General features: G+C 50.3%; 1 protein-coding gene across 2 annotated transcripts; it reads left to right on the top strand.

Annotated features, from left to right (window-relative positions):
• The first annotated feature begins 387 nt into the window (after positions 1–387).
• RNPEP (arginyl aminopeptidase) lies at positions 388–23020 on the top strand. Of its 2 annotated transcripts, XM_054026378.1 has the most exons (11): positions 388–791; positions 3989–4129; positions 7895–8046; positions 12066–12182; positions 12358–12593; positions 13606–13719; positions 15116–15228; positions 17775–17883; positions 19452–19676; positions 21542–21684; positions 22648–23020. In XM_054026378.1, exons 1-11 carry the CDS (start codon positions 414–416, stop codon positions 22810–22812), a joined length of 1893 nt encoding a protein of 630 aa, XP_053882353.1. In that variant the 5' UTR covers positions 388–413; the 3' UTR covers positions 22813–23020. The 2 variants fall into 2 exon arrangements, with proteins under 2 accessions (XP_053882353.1, XP_053882354.1); XM_054026379.1 differs by lacking the exons at positions 388–791; positions 3989–4129 and adding an exon at positions 6910–6994.
• The last annotated feature ends 268 nt before the right edge of the window (positions 23021–23288 follow it).

Genomic DNA, 23288 nt, shown 5'->3' with positions numbered 1-23288 from the left:
CTGCTTCCCAATGCCCTATCCCTGCCCCATACCCCAACCCCCTAGCCTCATCCACTGCTCCCCTATGCTGCTCTACCCATACCGTCATCCCTTATCCTCCCCCACTGCTCTAACCCCATTCCATATCCCCACCCACTGCTCCCCATACTGCTCTCCGGTTCCCTAACTCACCCCATATTCCCAGACTACACCCACTACTCTCCAATACCTTATCCCCGGTCCTAACCCTTCCCACATACTCCCTTTCCCCTCTTTGTAGCGAGTTTTATGCTCTTCACCCCGCCTCCGGCTCTGTCCCACGTGCGAGGGGCCGGGGCTCCCGCCGCACGGTCCCACCCATCCTTAGCACCCGGGCCACCCCTTCCCCTTCCCGGCCCCTCCCCCGACCGCCTCCCGGGCTGGCCCCAGTAGCGATGGCGGCGGCAGTGGGGCGGCGGGTGCCGGATGTGGCCTCCGCCTGCAGCGCGGAGAGCTTTGAGCTGCGGCACCTACACCTGGAGCTGTGCGTGGCCTTCGGGCCGCCGGGCCCCGGGCAGCTGGAGGGCGCAGCCCGGCTGGAGCTGCGCTGCCTGCGGGACGGCGCGGCCGAGCTGAGCCTGGACTCGCACCCCAGCCTGGCCGTGCGCAGCGTGGGGCTGGCGGCGCCGGGCGGGGACTCGCGGTCGCTGCGCTTCGAGAGCCGCCCCTTCGCCAACTACGGCTCGGAGCTGCGCGTCTTCCTGCCTGAGCCGCTGCGCGCCGGGGAGCGCCTGGCGCTGGACATCGCCTACCGCACGGGCGAGGCGCCAGGGGTGAGCGGGCTGTGCCGGGAGCCGGGCTGCTGAGTCCTGGCTGGGCCCCGGGGTCCCTGCTCCCGAGTTCCCTGGCTGCCCCCCCAATCCTGCCCCTGGCTCCCTGCCCCCAACCCCTTGTTGCCCCCCTTGCTGGGCCCCGGGATCCCTGTCCCCTTGTTGCCCCCCCATCCTGACCCCTCACTGCCTTCCTGAGCTTCTGACTTCCTGATTTCCTTGCTGACCTCCACTGTGACGCTTTGCTGCTCCCCTAGGCTCCAGATCCCACAGTCCCCTTGTTGCCTCTCTGGGTCTTCCTACTCCCCTAGTTCCCTTGCTACCCCCATTCCCTATCCTCTAATCCACTTGCAGCCCTGTACCCTGACCATGGGCCCCCTCCATCCTAATTTCTCTGCCCTGCCTTTCCTCCCTGGGGCAAGATCTCCAATCTGTCAGTCTCCCCAGTCCCTAATGTGCTGCCCACCTTTTTTGTCTCAAACTTTCTTGCTGAGTTTGAGGCTACCCACCCCTATCAGCTCCTGGCTTGCAGGTGGCAGGCGCTTCAGAGGGGAAAGCTGGCTCGTGGCAGAGCAGAGGGGATGTAGATACCAAGGGCTGAATTCATAGCTACCTGCACCGAGCGTCACTGTTCACAGCAGTGCAAAGTGGGTGCAAAACACGTCCCAGGCAGGGTGGCAGTGTTTGGCCCGCAGTTTGCACTAGAGTAAATGACACAGGGTGCAAGGCAGTCTGGGTTGAAAGAGGAGTAGAGGAGGGATCTGGAGCAAGTCCACAGTGTGATTTAGCCTGGCTACTAAATCGACTGGGGAAGTATGGGGTTGTTGGAGGAGAGAGATCTGGAAAGCAAGGAGCTGCAGTGAGAAAAGGGAGAGATGGAGGCCTGAAGGAGTAGTGGGGAGGGGGGGCACCATGGTAGCCATATTTAAAGGTGTGACTTGCAAACATATGCCTGAAAGGTCAGGGTGACAGCAAGATTATGTAAAGGGGAAGGTAGGTGGGAGAGAAGGAATTGTGCGGAAGGCGGGAGGTGCGCCCTTTCTCCAGTGTAGCCTCCTTGGACGTATTTAGCTGCAGGGTGGCGAGTTTGCTTGGTCAGGACAGGCAGGAGGATGGAAGTTCTGTATTATCCAAGGTTGAAACTAGAGATCAGAGAAAGCAAAGCAGAGGAGGAGGAAACTACCCTTCTCCATCCCGTTGTGCTCTCTTCAGGTCCCCAGCTCGGGCTCCAGTGATGCTAACCCTGATTACAACTAATCACCCCCTTTTGGTAAATCTAGGCAGTGGCAGGTTCTCAAAGAATGGAGTGTGGTTGAGTTCCAGCCCATGAACTCGATCCCCCGCTAGGAAGCACTAATTGATAGTAACCCTCAGCAAGAACGTCAGTTTTGGTTTCTCTTGAGCTTCTGAGTCCCCCTGGGACCAGGCCCAAACTGGTCCCAGCTGCAGAGTCCCGTTTCTTTCTGTGCATTTGCAGTCTGGGATCACTGACAAGCTTTCCGGTTCCAGCCTTGTCTAGCGAGTTTAATTTCCCGGTAGCAATCTCATAACCTTTTTTCCAAACCCCACCTCATCCTTGGGCAGGAAGGGAATGGGGTGTTATCTGCCTCCAGAAGGCCGGGTCTGCTCAAGGAAATGTGCTGCAATGATCTGCCTGTTAGAGAATAGAAGTGCCAGAGTCTTGCCTTTGCCAAGAGTTAAAGTGTCTCTGTCCCTGCAAAGAACAGGACTCAGGGTTATTTTGTTGGCTTATTTATCCTAGCCCTGCCCAGCACCCTGGCTCCTTTCAACAGTTAAATGAAGGCCTTCAAGGTGTTCATGAGAGAAGAGCTAATACAAATGGATGAGCTGGAGTAATTCTGAATTATACATGCTGAGAATAAAAACGTCACGGCTAGGAACGGGCAGCCAGCTGGAACGAGAGAGGAGCAGATCCAAACCCGTGCTTATGCTTGGAGGGCCAGCAAACACGGCTGATTTGTTCGTCGTCGCTTCCTCGTTTGGGACAGGAAGTGGAAATACTATGGCAGTGTGTGTGAGCCCCGAGGGCAGCTGCCTGTTTCCAGCTTGGTCAAAAGCAAGGGGCTTGCAAATGTTGAGCCCCTGCCTTAGTGGTCAGCGTTCAGAGAAGCATCTGATTTCTTAGGATTCGTAGCCAATTTTTTTTTTTAGATTTTGCGCTTCAATTGTCTAATTTCTGCCCATCTGGATTCAAAGGGGGATTTCAGTCTCATTGAAGCAGGCTCTTGATCACACTGGCCTAAATTTGGAGGAACCTCTCTGACTTCAGTAGAGTTAGTCTAGGTTTACACAAGAGTAAATGAAATCAGAAGTCAGCCCAGAATAACACCCCTTACTAAGCTTAGTTCTTGTTTTCTTTTTTGAAGCATTTTGTGCACCTGACGGAGTTTGCTGGTATAACAAGCTGGCTGTCCGCCCTAGGGGAAACGTACCTTATGCCACTTCCCCAAACAAAATAAGTATACTGGAAAAAGGATTCTTTTGCTAGTGTAACTTGCGCCTACCTTAGGACTTTTGCTGGTAGAGCTGTGTCGTTTGGGAGGGGATGATTTTCTTGCACACCCTTGCCAGTAAAACTTTCTAGTGTAGATCAGGCCTAGCGCCTCCCTGGGAAAATCACTGATGTGCCTAAGTCCTTTTGCTGCTATAGCTCATTTAATTTCAGGAAGTGGGAGAAGTTAAACCAACAAAAGAACTCTTGCTGGTATGAGCTGTCTCACCACTAGGGCAGTTTGCCAGTGTGGCTATATATGTATATTTGTGTTGCCAAACCCTTTCTAGTGGAGACAAAGGCCTGGGTGTGGGCTGTACATCCCGGGGAGAGCTTGATCAATTTACAGCTGTCTTAAACTACTTAGTGGGGTTTGGCTACACAGGGAAATGGAGTATAATTATATGGCTGTAGTGATGCTGGTAGAACGAGCGAGTCTAACTTACTCTTGTTTGATTTTTACTGACTTTCCCTCTCCTTGTTCTGCCTGCTGCTCCAGATGTTCTGGCTGGACTCTTTCCAAACAGCCCAGAAGGAGAAGCCTTTCCTTTATACCTCTGGCTTTCCTGTGCTCAACAGGTCCTTTTTCCCCGGCTTTCACACTCCAGCAATAAAAAGCACCTGTTCTGCAAAAATCCAGGTAAAGTCTCCCATCCCTCACATGAAGCTGTCTCTCGTCTCTCATCAGGTTTGTTGGCTCACTCCAGAGCAGACGGCAGGGAAACAGAAGCCTTATATGTACACACAAGGCCAGGCTGTCCTCAATAGAAGTTTTTTCCCTGGCTTTGACACCCCTGCAGTTAAAAGTACATATTCAGCCACTATAAAGGTAAGCAGGAAAGGCATAAGTGTGCAAATTGGATCATTTGTGCAAACTGTATTTAGGATAGAAAATTCATTTTTCAAGAGGGCATCTGTTTCTAGGCATTGGAAGGAGAAATCTTAGTAAGCTGTCTCTTCAGACAGCTCACCTTATTAAAACAGAGCTTTGGGAAGTGCTGTGACCATTTGTCACCTATGCCCGAGATTCAGGACAGCCGAAAGGCCCTGATCCTCATGCAGAGCCCATTGGTTAGCGTCCTCCAGGTGGACTCTGCTCCCAGCATGTGCTGCTCCTGCTCCTTGTTTGCCAAGCATAACACAGTTACCTTCAGATCCCTCCTTAAAAGTGACCTGCAATGGACACTTGAACAAAACAATTGTGCTTTGAGTCTCTCTTGCTTTTTAAATGATGAATAAAGAAGGGCCTGAAAGGGTTTTTTGGGGTGGGGGTGGGGAAGGTGTCTTTTCTGGGGGCGGAGGCAGTGTTTTTTCTCTTTAACTTTAGAAATAACCAGCATGTCAAGTCTGGTCTTCCTTGGTTTTGCTAGAGCACCTCTGGGTGGGAGTGGGCTTGGAGTCAGCGTATTGCAAGCTCTTACATCTTAAAGAGGGGAGGGTGCTGAATCTTTTACACAGAGGGACTCTATCCAAAATCTGTATTGGCAGATGCAGTTAAGGGAGTGTTAACAAATCTCTCACTGGCCCTTCGTGATAGGACGAGCGCCTTCCAAATACTTACAAAATAAAAACAACAAGCTGGCTTCCTCCCAGCACATAGAGAAGTAGCTTGATTGGGGATTTTGAGCTTTGTTCATGTGCGTTATTGAGAGAAAGTGAACTCAAAGTGCCGACTTTTGTGTGTGCTGAAGCCTATGCATGGTTCCTGTGGGGCATAGCTGTTACGGGTGGTCGTGATTGTAGTGAGAGAGATGGTTCTCTCTGGTACCCAGGGCCGATCTCACAGAAGTCTTGGAATAGCAGGACAGTGTCCTGTATCCAGGGAGGAGCCAGAATGGAGTGTGGTAGAGGGGCAGGGATGGTATATTTACCAGAAGTGGTTTTTACCCAGTAAAATGTTTTTTACTAACCTGGGAAGAACTCGTCATTTTAGAAACCGTTTCATTAATGCACACCACATATTACATATTCAAATTGTGGTTTCATTGGGCAGTAGGTTTGGAGATTAATTCAGGGTTGTACGAATACTAATATATGTAATTATAACACTGGATGTTGGAATGGCTCTGTATATTTTGGTTTGGTATTTTCTCAATGAAGTAATACATATTTCAGTTTTCACTGTCATACAAACAAAAGTCAAAAACATTCAATGATATGAGAACAACAATAATGCAGAGTAGGCTCGAAGCATTAAGCAATCAGGAGCATTGAGAATTGCGGATTACCAGTCCTGGTCCATTTCGTCATGCCGCAGTCTGTCGCAGAAGACCAACTTTGATGCAGTGGATCGACCGAGCCTATTCCTCCGTTCTGAATGGATGTATCCGAAGCTGGAAAAAAATTGTTCTATGCTTGTTGAACTTGCAGGACACTGATGCAATTGCCCCACCAGTTCTATGAAGTCAGATGGGATATCAGCCTTCTTTAGATTTTTTCCACTCTGTTAGAGGAAACTTTTTCCTTGACAGCGTCTGAACATATTGATTTTTGGATAAGGAGTTTTTACTTTAAATATAAGTAAATATGGCAGTAACTTGTGATTTTTGCTGAGCAGCCACTGCCTTACAATTTTGTTGTTGTTGTTGTTGTTCAGTTGACAATTTCTTCTCTGCATGTTTTGGACGAAGAAGGTTGGCCAGGTGTGTACATGAATAAGTGCCTCCTGAAGTCTCTTTGTGCACCACATAAAGCAGAAGTACAAATCTTCATTTATCAGTAGAGCCACCATATTTCACATGCAACATCAGTTCTTAAAGTGTCCCTTTGGAGTGTGTCAAGTGCCACAGCAGCTGGGTTCAACTGACCGATCAAGTTCTTTGCTTCTCAGTAAATCTCTTAATTATTAATTATACTGATGACTCGGTCTTCAAGTTCTGCATCAAGATCGCTCGCAATCCTGAGATGTGACCGATTTTTGACATATGTTTCCATCCATGTTGGTTGACTCTTCCATTGTACGTCCCTGGGGACTTAGGGTTTTACAGATCCTTGGCATTCTTTTAACCAGGTGATTATGAAAGTACTTTTGTAAATCTGCAACATGTGTCATCAAAGCATGTGGTTTAAGGTCTTGTCCAGGTGGATTTAGCCAATGTCCTACACATCCATACGTAACCAAGGTTTCATCATCTTGTTCCGAATCACTTCTTGTATTTTGCATCTTTTTCTCATTGTCAGGCAGCTCTTAACAACACAGCCGTACCGTTCATTTGTAAATGCCTTGGCGTCTCTTGCCAGTATAGCACAGTACTTTCCAGTTTTCTCATTGCTTCCAGTATGAACTGCTGATACATAACCACAGTTTTCCCTATCTGCACCTAGTTTGCTATCACTGTGCACGTTACTCCATCCAGCTTGTATTAATGTAACTGCTTCTCCATGCAATTTGTTGTGTGCTTCCACCTTCAAGCCAGCATCAGTAACTGTGGCTAAGAGTTCACCTGCTGCCTGCTTTTGACTGGGTGCTTTGTAGCCTGGCCTTAGCTAGCTTGCTGGAAAAGTTGGATGTTCAATAACAGAAAAGGGAATGCGACAGCCATAAAAACTTGTGCAATGTTCAAGGCTATTTTTTGTTTCAGTTCTGGAGTTGTTTTTGTTACAGACACATCCCTTTGCGGTTGAAAAACTGTGATACTTCCTCCTCGTCTTTCCCCGACCTGGAGCTAGCTGGCTTGTGTTGTACTTGGCAATGGTAATGCAGTATTATCTGTACCTTTTATCCTCCAAGTGTGATTCTAATACACTCACGCGTTTAACCAGTCTGTGATTCTCGTGTCTTTGTTACTGAAAGGTGGTAGCTGAGAGGTTAACTTGGGATGCAAAGTGATGGTTTCCAATAACTCAGCCAGCATTGCTAATATATCAGGATAGAGGTTAACTCCTCAGCCTGAAATACTGCATTCAGCACACACCAGGAGGCCACTATGGCTCCTGCTGGGTCCATCACTCTGAGTTCACTTTTGATCACTGCCACACTTAGTTACCTACAGAAGGGATGTAGAAGAACTTTGATCACACATTTAAATGCAGCTCACTGCAAGGCAGGTGCTTCTCTGCCTGCTGCTCAGTTAAGGGGGGGAGGGGGATGTGCTTTAAAAGTGGCCTGAAAAGTAAATAAAATAACAAAAACTCTGGGCTGTGCCCTTTTCCCCCAGGGTATGTTACACTCAGGATTTTGGGTGGGGAAGGGCAGACTGTTATGAATGGGCACGTTAAAATGGGTCAGGATATGTCTATGTGATAACACAGCGGCTCAATGTGGTAAAGCTTGCGCTGTGTTTGGAGCTGGATAGGTTCTCTGGACCCTCGTGTTTGGAGTTCTGTAAATTACCCCCCTTTGTGGTGGTGATCCTAAGGGAGCCACCGCCTTCACCTCCCCCTGTCTGTCAGGAGAAGCCTGAATGCTTTCCTCTGCCTTGAAAGGGGTGGTGGGGTTTGAGATCCAGGTGGTAGGAGCATTGTTGGCGAGAGCTTGACTCTGGGAATGCTCATCATGGTCACAGAGCAGTCAGGATAGCTCAGATCCACCCCTAATGTGTGCAGTGTGACCCCCTCCCAGATGGAGGCTGTTTACAGGTGTCTCTGTTGCTAGGTCCCTGAAGGCTTCACAGCTGTGATGAGTGCCACCACCTGGGAGAAGCAGGAGAAGGACAACACGTTCACCTTCAAGATGTCCCAGCGGATCCCGTCCTACCTGATCGCCTTGGCTGTCGGCGACATAGTTTCTGCTGAAGTCGGACCTCGGTAAGATGCTGCCCTCTTATTCACAGGAGGGGAGCTCTTCCCCCAGTTCAACTCTTCACGTGAACACTGGGTAAAACTCGCCACTCTAGGCTCCCATGCGCTGTGGTGTTCCCCTGAGAGCTCCCTTTTCCACACTGTCTGTCTTGCAGCATGTCTGTGCTCTGTCCTGCCAGCCACTCGTGAGCCCAGGGGGTCTTGCGTGGGAATAGAATTAACCATGGGTTCTTTGTTACTATAAATCTGGGTCAAAACCAACCCAGTCATCTAAAACTTGCTTGCAGCTCTGCCAGTCGTTAGCGGGTTATCAATTCTCATGCTCAGCAGGAGACTACATAATCCCTACAATCAAAGGACAGTAGCAAATTGTACCCTTCCTGTCTGAGTAGTGCATCTGTGGCTTTTAGTACGCCGCAGATTATCTGGTTACGGATCACCTCTCATTCCTTGTCCTGGGCAAGTTCCCCCCCATCCCCCCTTCTGGGCAGAGGGGAATGCAGCTTCAAAGTGGTGCTGCAGAATTGCACTCCAGTTGTCCAGCTCTGTACCTTGCTTTGAATGTGTTTCCCAAAGTCACCTATGCAGAGGGCTCTTAAAACATATTTACTGTTGGGTCCTGACACACGGGAGTCTGGCCACTCCTGCTTAAGGGGAATAAGCCCTCCATTTTTTTTTTCAGCTCCTTTAATTCATAGATTCATGGATCTTTTAGGGCCAGAAAAGATCATTGAGTGTGACCTCAACTTGCTTGATCCTTGTTATTAAGGACTAAAGATTAAATTAACAACATCTGCAGTAAATGTCTCATTAGCCTCGTTTATGGCCAGACCTTTATTCTTCTTTGGTTTAAAGTCCATTAACTGTTAAAACTTCCCAGTTCTACACACTCAGCGAAATGTCTTAACTTTTTTTTGTAGCAAATGGCCACTCTCCATCCTCCAAATTCCCCTCCTCCATGCGGAGATAGTAGCCACTAGACCACGCAGGCGTGCAGAGGAGAGGGACGTTAAGGACAGCAGACTGGGGAAGATGACTCATTGTGTAGGGAGCGATGGGGGCTGGGCTTAGTCAGGCATTTTTCAAATGAAATTTGGGAAGGTATCCTTAACACGCAAGGAAGTTAGAAAGCAAGCTGCTGTAAATCACCGGTGTCAGACCGCGTTGTCTAAGGCTTCTGAAGGAAAGAATCATAGAATATCAGGGTTGGAAGGGACCTCAAGAGGTCATCTAGTCCAATCCCCTGCTCAAAGCAGGACCAATCCTCAACTAAATCATCCAGTTTTTTTGCCCCAGATCCCTAAATGGCCCCCTCAAGGATTGAACTCCCAACCCTGGGTTTAGCAGGCCAGTGCTCAAACCACTAGCTATCCCTAGCTTAATCTTTGACAAAGCTCTGTTACAAATCCCCAGACTGGCTACTCACTGAGAAAAGAGAGGTGCTAATGGGTGTGTGTGTGTCTCCTTAAAAAACCCAAAGCCGTTGGCGATGCTGGTGGCTAGGCTGGTGAGTCTAACCTGGGTTCCCAGGCAAAGGAGCGTAAACAAAGATTTGAACAATACACTGGGATAAGGGTAACCTGATACAGTCAAACCAGCAGCCATGCCACTGTCCCCATCAGAGCCCTATGAGTCAGTGACAGCGTAGATCAAAATGATAACTTGTGTGCCTTTTCCAAAAGGTCCTTTGTTAGGCTGGGAAAACAAATGACTGGAGGGTGCGGTGGCTGAGATAAGTGGTTACAGGAAAGGCTTTCCCCTAAGGCTGGTTTCTGCTCAGATTTTGTGATGGTGTAACTGTTACAGGGTTCCCGGGCGATGCTCTGGAACTGCTCCCCACAAAGCCAGTCAGGACTTTGGGGAGCCTCCTCTCCCTCGGAGCAGACTGTCTTCAGGGCAAGAAGCCTACACGGCTTCACCTCCTGGGTCTCAGCATATGCCCCCCCGTGCGCTTCCCACAGCTAGTCTGCCCAGCCAGGGTCTTGGGGAAGCCAGAGGTCCTGCACGCACCCCCACTTCGCAGTCAGACGTGACTCTTGGCCAGCCAGTAAAACAGAGGTTTATTAGATGACAGGAACTTGGTCTAAAACAGAACTTGTAGGTACAAAGAACCGGACCCCTCAGCCAGATCCATCCTGGGGTCCCGCGAGCCTAGGGTGACCAGATAACCCAAGTCAAATATCAGGACGCGGGGGGCGTGGCGGGAGGGGGCAGAGCAAAAAACAAAACCAACCCCCCCTTCCTCCACAAGCGCTGGAGGGAGGCCCGGGAGACGCAGGGGAAGCGCGGGGTCGGGGTGAGTGAGAGTTCGGCCTGGCCCCGAGTGCAGGCAGGACTCAGTCGGGCGGTAGGGAGAGTAGGGAGGCAGGACTTTGGTCGGGACGCGGGACAAACAAGGAAATATCGGGACAGTCCCAATAAAATCGGGACGTCTGGTCACCCTACGCGAGCCAGACACCCCCGTCTGCCCTCACTCCTAGTCCCCAGCCAGCTCCAAACTGAAACGACCTCCAACCCCTCCTTCTCTGCTGAGTTCCTTTCCTGGGCCAGGAGGTCACCTGACCTCTTTGTTCTCCCACACCTTTAGCATGCCCTTGCAGGGGGGAAGGGCCTGGCCATTAGTTGCCAGGAAGACAGAGTGTCAGTGATTTATGCACACTGGCCTTTATTCCACCACCTAGAGACTTAAGAAATGCATAGAGGAAACTGAGGCACCCACACAGTATTCAGAGGAAACAGTAAGAACAGTCCCACTTCATCAGAAGTAACTCTGTTGGTTAGGGCATGATTTTACTAACATTTATACAGATATAGCTTATTTCCCTTCCCGTACGGGAATAAGCTACCCCAGGATAAACACTTCACATTGGTATGATTGTGCCCACACGAGGGGAGATTATATTGATCTAGCTACATCGGTACAGAGAAAGCTGGACAACTTGTGGGCAAGGACAAGGCCTTGGAATGGGGTGAGTTCTCCAGCGTGCAGCTCTGGAGCTTCGGGGTGGGGATTGTTAACATCTGTTAATGTCCTGGAGGAGATAGTGGGCAGGGAGACGAGGACAGAGCTGTTCTGGTTATTGAAGGATTGAGTCCCCCGGGGCTTTGAGGAGCTTGACAGCAAGTGAAATGTCTTTAAAACGTAGCTTTGTTTTTTTTTCCCATCCTCTCCCTACCATGCATCTAGTCCATCCTAGGTGGCTAAAGACCTGTGGACAATGTGGAGGCTGCAGGAAGCCTTATGAATTCTAGAAGTTAGAAAGCAAGCTGCTGTAAATCACCGGCGTCAGACCACATTGTCTAAGGCTTCTGAAGGAAAGAATCATAGAAGATCAGGGTTGGAAGGGACCTCAGGAGATCATCTAGTCCAACCCTCTGCTCAAAGCAGGACCAATTCCCAACTAAATCATCCCAGCCAGGGCTTTGTCAAGCCGGGCCTTAAAAACCAGTAAGGATGGAGATTCCATCACCTCCCTAGGTAACCCATTCCAGTGCTTCGCCACCCTCCTAGTGAAATAGTGTTTCCTAATATCCAACTTAGACCTCCCTCAATAATCATTTCTCATAACAGCATGAAGACTGCAAGCTTCAGACCCAGGAGCCTTGTCAACTTGAATATCACGCTTCCATCTAGAAGCCATGTGCTTCCAAGACTCTGATCGTGGACAGCTTGGAGGGAACATGTTTCCTCGTGTTAGGCTTTTCCTTTCCCTTGTGTATTCGGCAGCGTGTTGTATAGAGTCCGTTTGCCGAGATGTAGATCTCCCTGCAGAAAAGGGTCACGAACAGCAGCAGTAGGGGTGGAACTGAGCAGGCAGAAATGTGCAGACATTGTGGGCTGGGGGCTGAGGAGGAGGAGTGAGGCTGAGCCGGTTCCAAGGCTGGGTTTAGGGTGCCAGCCTTCCACACAGGTTCAAATCAGAGCGGCTCTCCTAACCGAGTTACCGTGCGTCACGCTTGATAAGGACAAGGCTCAGTCTGCCCCGTGTTTGTTGCAATCAGGATTGTGTCTTCGCTGTCCCTAGGAGTCGTGTGTGGGCTGAGCCCTGTCTGATTGAGGCAGCCAAGAAGGAGTATGATGGTGTGATCGAAGAGTTCCTGGCGGTGGGGGAGAAGCTCTTTGGACCATATGTTTGGGGCAGGTATGGCTCACCTGGTTGGAAGGCACTGGGGTGCTCTGGACGGCTTTGGTTCCTTCAGGTGCCTCGCTCGGTCTTCACGCATTACGGCTGGGGAGGGAGAGTCACCTGGGCGCTCCCCTGGTGGGGGTTAGGGGGGAGGCGGTTCCTTACTGACCGCTCTGCCTGCCTTCCCCAGATATGACGTTCTCTTCATGCCACCCTCTTTCCCCTTCGGCGGGATGGAGAACCCTTGCATCACCTTCGTGACCCCCTGCCTGTTGGCTGGAGACCGCTCCCTGGTGGACGTCGTCATCCACGAGATCTCCCACAGCTGGTTTGGCAATCTGGTCACCAACGCCAACTGGGGCGAGTTCTGGCTGAACGAGGGCTTCACCATGTACGCGCAGAGGAGGATCTCCACCGTCGTCTATGGTGAGGGCCCAGCCCCTGGCTTCTGCTCAAGGACCCAGGGAGGAAAGGGGTTGGACTGTCTGCTTTTTTTTAGAGAGGCTTTTTCTACCTTTTGATAGATTAGAAATTCCAGTCTTGTCTTCTGTGGGCTGCTGGAGCATGGTGGGGGATAGCCAGGCATGAAGGAAGTAAAACCTGGCTGAGATGGGGTGTGATTTTTATTCAGATTCTTTAAGAGTCTTTAGTTAACACCTGCTTAGCTCAAATGCCATGGAAATTAGCTACTTACGAGCTAGGTGGTATTTTTATTTATGCATCAAAAGACCTAAACCACTTTGGCACAAACACACTTTTTCCTGGTCATATCGGAAGAGATTAGACCTTCTAACTTAAGATGTTTCCATAATTCCGTCAGGTGGCAGCTGTAAATTTAACAAGTGATGGGGGTGAACTCGTTTTTCCAAACTTTTGTTTCAGAATGCTTTGTTTGAAGCATAAGAAAATGCTTTCTGCTCAGTTTACTCTGTCCGTGCCCTCAGTAAAACACACATCGGTAGATTCTACAGGTCAGCATTTCGGTGTAGTTGTCCGGTGACTTTTAAAAGTCGTTTTCAAATAGGTGGGGGAGGCTGGCCTTGTGGCTGAGTCTTGGGAGGGCCAGGGCTCTCAAGAGATTCTCTGTGAAGGACTCGCGCCTGGGTCTTCACTCCAAAGCACAAGGCGGGCAGGGCAGAACTCCTCTAGTTTGTAAGGTTGCTTGACCCTGGCAGGCAGCACATGAGCTGTGCCCCGAAAAGCCACGGTACTCCTCCCCCCCCCCCCCCCCCCCCCGCATTGATTTCTTCTCCTTCCTCTAGTCTCTCTCTGAACTAGCTATGCTTCTGCTCCAGGAGCAGTGACTGTTTTGCCCTGTTACTGGCCCTTGAAGTAGGGGTAGCCCCAAAGGAACCTTAGAGGGCCGTTTGCCTTCCTCCCCAGCTCTGATGGGAAAGTGCAGTGTCTCAGTGCCAAGTCCCTGTCTTCTTCTCATCAGGTGCTGCTTACACCTGCCTTGAAGCAGCCACGGGAAGGGCCCTGCTGCGCCAGCACATGGACAACACGGGAGAAGATCACCCTCTAAACAAGCTCAGGGTGAAAATCGAGCAAGGTCTGTGCTATCTCCAATCTCCCACTGCAGAGTACCTGGCGGGGGGGGGAGGGGGCAGGGGGTACGGGTCTCTGGGGCTGTCAGCGATATCCTTATCGCCAGTGCGTTGAACTCAGTAATGGCTTGGAATAAAACTGCATCTACAGTAATAATGCTTGAGGATTGCAATAATTAGGGTGTGTTGCGAATAGACCATAAAGCTGCATATGGATTGTGTACAGTGTGGCTGTCAGACATGCATTGGTATAGTCCAGTCATCTTACTACTGTTTAACATGAAGGCTACTCATTAGTAACAGTGTTATTTATAGAGTACCGTAGGTATGATCAAAGTCCCAAGCCTTAGTAGTTAGCTTATTTACTGAAGGCAGGTTTAAAGGAACGGGCTATAGATGGGCCAGAACTTACACAGTGGATGCCTCAGGTTAGGCACCGCAAGAAGTGCCCTGGGTTTTCTGAAGGCCCCGAAAACCCTCAGCTCCCGTTGACGTCCGTGGGCGCTCAGCGATTCTGAAAATCAGGCCACTCTTACACGGGTGCCTTAAACATGGGTTTTGTATGCTATCCCTTTACTCTTGTTTTAGATAAAAGCTTTGAGTAGCCCTGACATTGGTAGCACTAAATGACAGAGTGTTTGATGACAGGCAGCTGTTGCTAGAAGAACATGCAGTTAGCAAAACAACCTCAGTATTTTTACCTTCCCTTTGCAAGGCGATGTGCTAGTTTTCATGAAGTTAAAGCATCATGAAAACGTTGTGTCCACGAAGCCTGAGGTTTTGGAGCTCAACCACTTCAGAGTTCCAGATAAACAAGACGCTCTTGTTAACATTTGAAATAAGGGTGAATTTTTATTCCATTCTGAGAACCAGTGTGATCAATTTCCTTCAAACTTTGCCCATCCTCCACCCCACAAAAAAAATCTCAGCTGGCTTGAGAGTGATCTGCCAGTCTCCAGGCCAAGAAGAGGTTTCTGGAAAGGCCTGAAAAGCATGTTTATAATAGTGGTCTGGCTGCATCCTCAGCTTTCTCCGTAATCACATGTGACTGAGTAAATTTCTGTGTCCTCTTGGATGGCATCGCTAGAGCAAAGAAGGTGGCTGGTCTCTAGGAGGAATATGGCTGGGTGAGAGGCAGTTGATGAGCAGGAGGAAAGTCCACTGTGCATAGCATTCCCTGTATGTCTCCATGAATTACGCAGGGTGGTTCGGATCTGAGCCAGGGTGGTGCTGGGTGGAGGCGCCAGAGGCCACTGCCCTTTTGTGCTTCATGTTGCAGGTGCGGGGCAGGGGGAGCTTCTGGAGTTGAAAAATGGGAATCTAAGGCAATTGGAACAGTTTGTTTTAAATGGTGATTTATTTCGTAAAGTTCAGGCCCCTGTCATGTCTTTGACCCACTAGGCGTTAACCCTGATGACACATACAATGAGACCCCCTATGAGAAGGGCTACTGCTTCGTGTCCTACCTGGCGCACCTCGTGGGAGACCAGAGCAAGTTTGATGCTTTCTTGCAGGTACGGGGTGTGGGTTCACTGGCTTCCGCCTGGGGAGCTCTGTGTGCAGGGATGCACAGGGCCTGGAGGCAGGGAAACTCCCTCCCTCTAGCATGTTTGTTAGCAAGGTTTCTTTCCTGCCTGTTGGTACATAAGTGACAGCATCGCAGGTTCTTGGTACTTTCTGAGCTTGCAAATAATGCCACCATCCCAAAGACCAAAGCTGTCCCTTCTGCCTCGGGCTGGGACTCTCCTGGGGTATCCGAAGCCTTGAACAGATCAGAATTGCAGGCTGCAAACCTAGCATTAATGTTCAGTTTGAGAACCCAAGCGCTTGAAGGGAGGAAACATAGTTAAGACTGAAGGCCAGTTTAGACTTTAATGCCTTGACTTATGGAGTCTCTTCATACCTTCCCCACATTGTATTAGCTTATACGGTAAGCAGCACTTGTTAAGTGTGGGTTGATTAGATCTCGAGGAGATGTACAAAGCAAGCCAAGCTTGAAGAAAATTCCTTTAGTATCGTTTGAAGTTGTGGGTGCTTAAAGCTGAGCAGTCTGGAGCAGGAGGGTCTCAAGTCTGGGACTTTTCCCTGTGTTAGATGCTCTCATCCCTCCAGATCCACACACTAGCCTGGAATATATCTGGAAAACTGAATGAGAGCTTCAGCTGGTAGCTCTATTCAGAGAATGAAAACCCAGGCCTTGTGCAGCACGGGCCTCCAGCAATGGGACTAGTGCCACTGGGCAGCTGAGTCAGCACCTCTCCTGAGCAGTCAGTGCAGCCTCTGGCCTCAGTAGTAAAGGGTTCTATAGCTCTATCACCTTATGATTTTGACAGGTTTCCAGGCTCTCTTTGCTTTGTGTCCTGCCCTGCAGTGTCAGTTTTGGACACATACACTTTTGCATTGGCAGCCATTTCAACTTTTTAAAAAAAAGTTTAGGGGGAGTATTAGGATTCCTTGTGTTTCACATTTAGAAACATTTTAAAAGTTTTAAGGTTAGAGGGGAAAAAAAGAGAAGTCTCTTTAGAACAAAATAGGCTTTACACACATTAAGGCCCTTTTGCATAAAGTTTAGTAAACAAGAATAAAGTGTTAAGACAATTTTTTCTTTTAGGAGAAAAATATTTGTATGCGTTTAGGTTATTTTGAAATAGTCTGAATGCCAGATGTTTTTAGAGAAAAATAATTGTAAGACATGTTAAATAAAGGCATTAAATATTAGTAATAGAACATATGGTTTTAGAGACAATGGGGGGTAAACAAGACACAAAATGAGATAGAAGCTGTAGAACAGCCAAGAAAAGCAAAAACCTGTCAGCTGGTTACAGAAAGAGAGTGAGAAGCTGCAGAGAAAGTTTTAAAACAGGAGGAGGAGAAAGCCGGGTCACTGACCAAGTGGCAGAGAGAAGCCTGCGACTGCCACTAGTCAAATGTCAGTAATTCCAGGACAGTCGGCCTTGGACAAGCCACACCTCTTGGCTGTGCCAATCAGAAACTATTCTTTAGACATGTCACAGAATTGCATTTTCCTGAGCCAATCATAATGTGCCAAAAGGCATGGTTTCAAAGGCCACTCAGGGCATGGGGAAGCATGTTCTTGTGGGCTAAATATAGGGCGGCTGTATTCTAATTCCAGGTCTTGTGTCATGTCTTGTTTCCCCCTGTACAATGTGGATAAAAGGCCATCCCGCACATGGGGCTTAGGGGTCTGGTGAGGTGATGTCTGGGAAGCATTCTAGGGATGGTGAGTAGGATTTAGAGAGGAGGGGAAGAACTCGGCAAGAGAATGGGATACAGGAGGGAATGAAGGGGACAGAACAGAAGATTGGGAGCCAGTGGCCAAGCATATGGGGGGTTGGTGGGAGGGGGCAGGTATTTGAGAAAAGACTGGATGTGGGGAAGAAACCATGAGACTGGCCTGGAAGGAAGAGGATGGGGAACAAGATGACCAGCCGGGCATCTTTCAGCCGTAGTTGCCAACACGTGTGCAAGCAGTCGGGGGGAGCAGGCTTCCATGCCAAACAGCTGGCCCCATTGCTCCCAGCACGGGGGCTGCTGGTGACCTTCACCCAGGGTTGAAAGTAACTTAAAGGACTTACTGGCACGCTGGAGTGCTGAGCAGGGGCGTGGCCTCAACTGGAAGAGGCGGGGCCTTTCACAATTTAAAGGGCCCGGGGCTCCCCACAGCAGCCGGAGTACCGGGCCCTTTAAAACACCGCCGCGGAAGCCGGTCCAGTCCGGCACGGCATACCTACTCTTGCCGGTATACCGGACCGGACCGGCTTACTTTCACCTCTGCCTTCGCTCCATGAAACAAAAGGAATTGGCCAAGGTTAGGATGTGGAGATCAGAGAACCCTGTTGCAGAGCTTCCCTCATGCCTGTGTGCGCCAGGGCTGTCAGAATGGACAGGAATTGCCTAAACGTGAGGGGGAGAGAGTCTGGGGATCCAATTAACAACTGGAAGTGGAAACAGAATTGTTTAAAGTAGTTTGACTTAAGCCCTATGGGTCTGCGCTGGTCCTGCCTGCGTGGAGCGTAAGTACGAGCACCCTGCCCCGCAGGCCTACGTGAACCAGTTCAAGTTCCAGAGCATCATGGCCGACGACGCCCTGGAGTTCTTTCTGGAGTACTTCCCGGAGCTGAAGAAGAAAGGCGTGGCCACCATTCCAGGTCAGTATTGCTGTCGAGTCTCAGATCTCCTTCCAGGCACTTAGGAGCCGCAGCCTCCTTGTCCCAAGTGCCGGGGACTCACCAAAACCAGAGAGAAACCTTTGTACGGGACTCAGTCAGCAACTGCAGCTTGTTCCGATTGCCCCTTCTCCAGGGCTCGAATTGGGCCCGGTCGGTGACCCAGCACTGCCTGAGGCTGCCCCCGCCTTCTCCAGAGTCTCCGCTTCGCTTTTATTTTGAAAAAAAGTTAGTTTCTTATCTAGTGCCTGTAGCTGTATCTCTAGCTATGGATTTCAGCCCCTTTTCCTTCTCTGTATTCCCTCACCCTACTAATGTGGGGTGCCCTTCGCCCATAGGTCACTGGGACTTTTCCCTCAAGCTTATTAGCATGTACAACAATTAGTTACCATGGCATTCTTGTGATTGGACATCTGCAGATGTTCCTAACTTAAAATATCTAAGGCTGCTATAAACTGGCATCTTGTGGTTACCTACATATTTATAACACCACTCTATCAGGTGACGTCTTGTGATATAGGGTCATTTTGGGTTACTTATGGCCCATCTTTAGCTTAGCCAAACAAACTAGGGCCAATGGCCTATTGTCTTTACGGGCTTGAAACGTGTAGGCTTTTGCCTTAGTGCCTTAATCCACACCTATAGCTTATTTAGCGTAAGCCCCTATATCTTTAGCAGCATAGCTGGCTACAAACCCATGGTGCCAAAGAAACCTTAAAATGGAAATGGCGTGTAGCCAAAGCAGAAATGCTAGCCTGAGTTTGCAGAGAGCCTGAAACAATCAATCCCGACATGCAAGCTGCCCCTTCATCTCAATGGGATGTTAACTTAGATGCCCATTGATGGGTTGTGGGCGGAGCTAAGGACAGGACCATTATTACTTTTCCTTCTCCTTAAAGTTGAGCCCTGCTGCTCTGGCCCTACCAGTCTGTTACTCTGTTTATTTACATGCTAATTACTGTGTATTCTCTCATTTATTTGCCAGATGCTAATGCACTGCCTCAGCTTTCCCCACAGAGGGCTGATTCCAGGGATAAGTCCACATGCTCCCTGCCCTCGTCCCCCTCGCCCTTGCGATTAGAACTGGGATAATAAGACATCATCCACAGAACTAATAACTAACTAGGGTTTCAGTAACGCCTGTGGCAGATCCCCCTGAAAGCAATGGGAATGCGCAAGTGACAGAGGATAGAACCTGTTACATGGGATGATGCATTCGATGGAGAAAACCCAGCTTGACTCTCAGATCCCAGGCTGTGAATCCAATCACTTGTAAGCTCAGCACAGTTGAGTCAATGAGAGACGACAACTCTGGAGCTCCCATGATGCAGTTTATTAAGGGGATGGAGCTTAGAAACCAATCTCTCCATTCTCAGCTTCTCCTGCTTTTGCTATTGCTCTGTGTGACCGCTTGGGGACACTGGCATGCGGCAGAATCCGGCTCCACTGCAGTTCCTGCCTGCTCTGAGCATGCTTATTCTGGGAGGTGGCTTCAGTGGTGAGTCCAGAGAATGTGACCCAGCTTCTTCTTCTCCTATTCTCCGCTGCAGGCTTTGAGTTTGATCGGTGGCTGAACACGCCCGGCTGGCCCCCTTACCTGCCTGACCTTTCCCCGGGAGAGACGCTCATGAAGCCAGCGGAGGAGCTGGCAGAGCTCTGGGCAGCCAGCAGTTTGAACATGGAGGCGATCAAAGCTGTGAACATCTCTTCCTGGAAAACCTACCAGCTCATCTTCTTCCTTGATAAGATCTTGCAGAAATCCCCTTTGCCAGACAGTAAGGACCAGTAACCTCCCCTGGGCAGGGCATGAGTTGGGTACAACCAGTGGGCTCTGTAAAGCAGTGAAGCCTTAATGCAATTCTACCGCTGTGTAGAGGCAGCGACTTCCGATACAGTCAGCTAGGTGGGGAGACATGCGCCAGGCAACATGCCTCCAACCTCGCTGCAGCCAGGGGTTCATGCGCCAAGGGCCCATTCAGCCGACCTGTCCCACGATGGGAGTCCAGTGGCTGGGCTCTCGTTTTGCTTTTGGGGGGGAAGCCTCTGTCTCTCCAGTAACCGAGAGGGGAGGGAAGAGCAGGGCTGTGTGTTGGGGCCTTGCCGCCTGCCTAGGATCAAAGAGAGAAATGACTGATTGCAAGTCAGGATAGCAGAACTTCACACCCAAGCAAGCGCCCTGCATTCACTGCTGTGTAGTGGTCTCCATCACTCCAGAGCTCTGGTCCCTCTGGCTGCCAGAGCTGGGCGTAAAGTGCATGCACTCATAGAATCATAGAATATCAGGGTTGGAAGGGACCCCAAGAGGTCATCTAGTCCAACCCCCTGCTCAAAGCAGGACCAATTCCCAACTAAATCATCCCAGCCAGGGCTTTGTCAAGCCGGGCCTTAAAAACCTCCAAGGAAGGAGACTCCATCACCTCCCTAGGTAACCCATTCCAGTGCTTCACCACCCTCCTAGTGAAATAGTGTTTCCTAATATCCAACCTGGACCTCCCCCACTGCAACTTGAGACCATTGCTCCTTGTTCTCTCATCTGCCACCACTGAGAACAGCTGAGCTCCATCCTCTTTGGAACCCCCCTTCAGGTCGTTGAAGGCTGCTATCAAATCCCCCCTCATTCTTCTCTTCTGGAGACTAAACAATCCCAGTTCCCTCAGCCTCTCCTCATAAGTCATGTGATTCAGACCCCTGATCATTTTTGTTGCCCTCTGCTGGACTCTTTCCAAGTTTTCCACATCCTTCTTGTAGTGTGGGGCCCAAAACTGGACACAGTATTCCAGATGAGACCTCACCAATGTCGAATAAAGGGGAACGATCACGTTCCTCGATCTGCTGGCAATGCCTCTACTTATACAGCCCCAAATGCTGTTTGCCTTCTTGGCAACAAGAGCACACTGCTGACACATATCCAACTTCTCGTCCACTGTGACCCCTAGGTCCTTTTCTGCAGAACTGCTACCTAGCCATTCGGTCCCTAGTCTGTAGCAGTTCATGGGATTCTTCCGTCCTAAGTGCAGGACTCTGCACTTGTCCTTGTTGAATCTCATCAGGTTTTTTTTTTGGCCCAATCCTCTAATTTGTCTAGGTCCCTCTGTATCTGATCCCTACCCTCTAGTGTATCTACCATGCCTCCTAGTTTAGTGTCATCTGCAAACTTGCTGAGAGTGCAGTCCACACCATCCTCCAGATCATTAATAAAGATATTAAACAAAACCGGCCCCAGGACCGACCCTTGGGGCACTCATTGCCTCCTTTGCGTGTGAACCTTCCCTCCCCCCCCCCGGGTGCTGAGTCTGAATGCCTGATGTAACCTGCTGAGTGCCTCTTGCTTTGGCTTAGCGATGATTACACCAGGCCCGCTGGCTGCAAGGCTCGCGTCTCTGGTCTGGGGTGTGGAGGAAATCTCTCTGTCCAATGACTCATTAGTGACATGTCCTGACTCTGTGTGCCGTGGGCATGTGCAAGTAAACTGCCGCCATCTCTTTGAAGGCACATGGCGCCTGGACTACGTATTTGCTAAGTTGCCGCCAGTGGCATTTTCAGCTTGTTCTTGCTGACTGTACCCAAGTAAGCGCTAATGATGCTCGTTTCCGTGTGTCTGAGTCTGGCTGGGCTGACACTCCTGCTGTTCACTTCCCAGCGAACGTGGAGAAGCTGAGTGAGACGTACCCGAAGATCTCCAAAGCGCAGAACGCCGAGCTGCGCCTCCGCTGGTGCCAGATCGTCCTCAAGAACAACCACGAGCCCGAGTTTGGCAAAGTCAAGGACTTCCTCCACAGCCAGGTTTGTGGGTAATGCCATTGCCAGCTCCGTGGGGCTGGGAGTGCGGCAACCAAAGACCAAGCCCTGCTTTAGCACCGCAGGCAGTGTTACAGAGAACGCCGTGTTCCGCCCGGAGCCCTGTTGCACATTCTCTTTGGTTTTAGGCATACATTTAAGGCCACAAGCACTTCCCTAAAGCCCTTTGCAGTCAGTGGGATTTAAGCATGTGCTTAAAGCTCGGCACATGCTTAATTTCTTTGCTGAATTGAGGCCAGAAACAGGCATCTATTAGAGAGCACATTGAAGAAGAGAGAGCAGCAATAGGCGGTGGAGTGTATATGCAGCATGGACGAGTGCCATTGGAACCGTAACTGCATTTTCCTGACTCCAGTGCTTATGTGCAACCAGGTGTTTTTATAAGTGTGGGAAGAGCTGAGAGGCCCAGAGAATTTCATGGGGTTTAGGAACTGCCTGAGAGAGGGGGCTGTAGGTTCTTGTACAAACAGGTGCTGCCCTCTCTATCTGCTCTCACTCTTCTAACCTGTTTGCAGGCCTTGCAAAGGCGCTAGGCCTGAATGAGGACTATCCAGATCACTTGCTCTTGTAATCTTGCCATTTTCTCTGTTGCCCGCTTCTAAAAGAGGGTGGGTTAGAGTTTCTGTTACATGGGGAAAGTTGGTTCTGCATGTGCACACCCAGGTGTGTTTGCACACCTACGTGTACGCTTTCCGGATGTTACACACTTGGATTTGGCTAACGCTCTCTACGTGCAGCGTTTTCGGCTGAGGCCAAGCCTGAGGGATGTCCGCTGGAAGGGGGACTGTCTCAGGGAGCAGTGGGCGTGTTAACGCATAGGTTCTATGGGAAACTGTTCTCCAGCCCTAGTGACAGAGTGGCCCCTGGGCAGAGCTCTGTAATTCATGGCTCCAGTCGTGTCTTCTAGATCCTAACCTCCTCGTGGCCTTTGCAATTTGTGCCTTGCAGGGGAAGCAGAAATACACCCTCCCCATCTACCGTGCCATGTGGAGCGGCTCCGAGTCCGCCCGAGCGCTGGCCGTGGAGACTTTCTCGGCCACGGCCCCTCAGCTACACGTCAACGTCCAGAACTACGTCAAGAAGATCCTGGCTTCGGAGCCAGGGGGGACCTAGCGGCTTGTCCCAGAGAGAAGCAGGCAGAAGGGCCTCGTGCTGCTGCCTCAGCTCTGCTGCATCCATCCCAGTGATCCAGGGGGCCTCTCCCCATTGGAGCTGCGCTTCCGGGCCTGTCTGAGGCTCCGTCCCCCGGCTGGTGCGAACCCTCGTGGCCCCCTCGCTCGCTGGCACAGATTTGGTTTTATTAAACACTTTGTCATTTGTATTCTGCCTGGTGGTGCTCGGAGGGGGCTTCTCAAGGGACTCGGGGTCCATGTTAAAAGCAACCCCCCTGGCTGAACCTGAGCTAGACCCAGTCCCCATGCTACAGGTGGCTTTATCCCTTGTGCTAAGCACTAGCAGGTGTTTCCCTGCCGGGGGTGAGATCCCACGGGCTGCAGAGCACAGAGGTCCTAACCAGGCAGGGACCTTGCTGGTCCTTCCTGTGCTCTGGTAGCCACTGATGGCCCTCTGTCTCTCAGGGCTGTAGAGAC

This window comes from Malaclemys terrapin, chromosome 4 (genome assembly GCF_027887155.1).
Source record: "Malaclemys terrapin pileata isolate rMalTer1 chromosome 4, rMalTer1.hap1, whole genome shotgun sequence".
Classification (NCBI taxonomy): domain Eukaryota; kingdom Metazoa; phylum Chordata; order Testudines; family Emydidae; genus Malaclemys; species Malaclemys terrapin.
The sequence above is the reverse complement of the archived record's forward strand: the minus strand, read 5'-3'. Positions and strand labels throughout refer to the sequence as shown.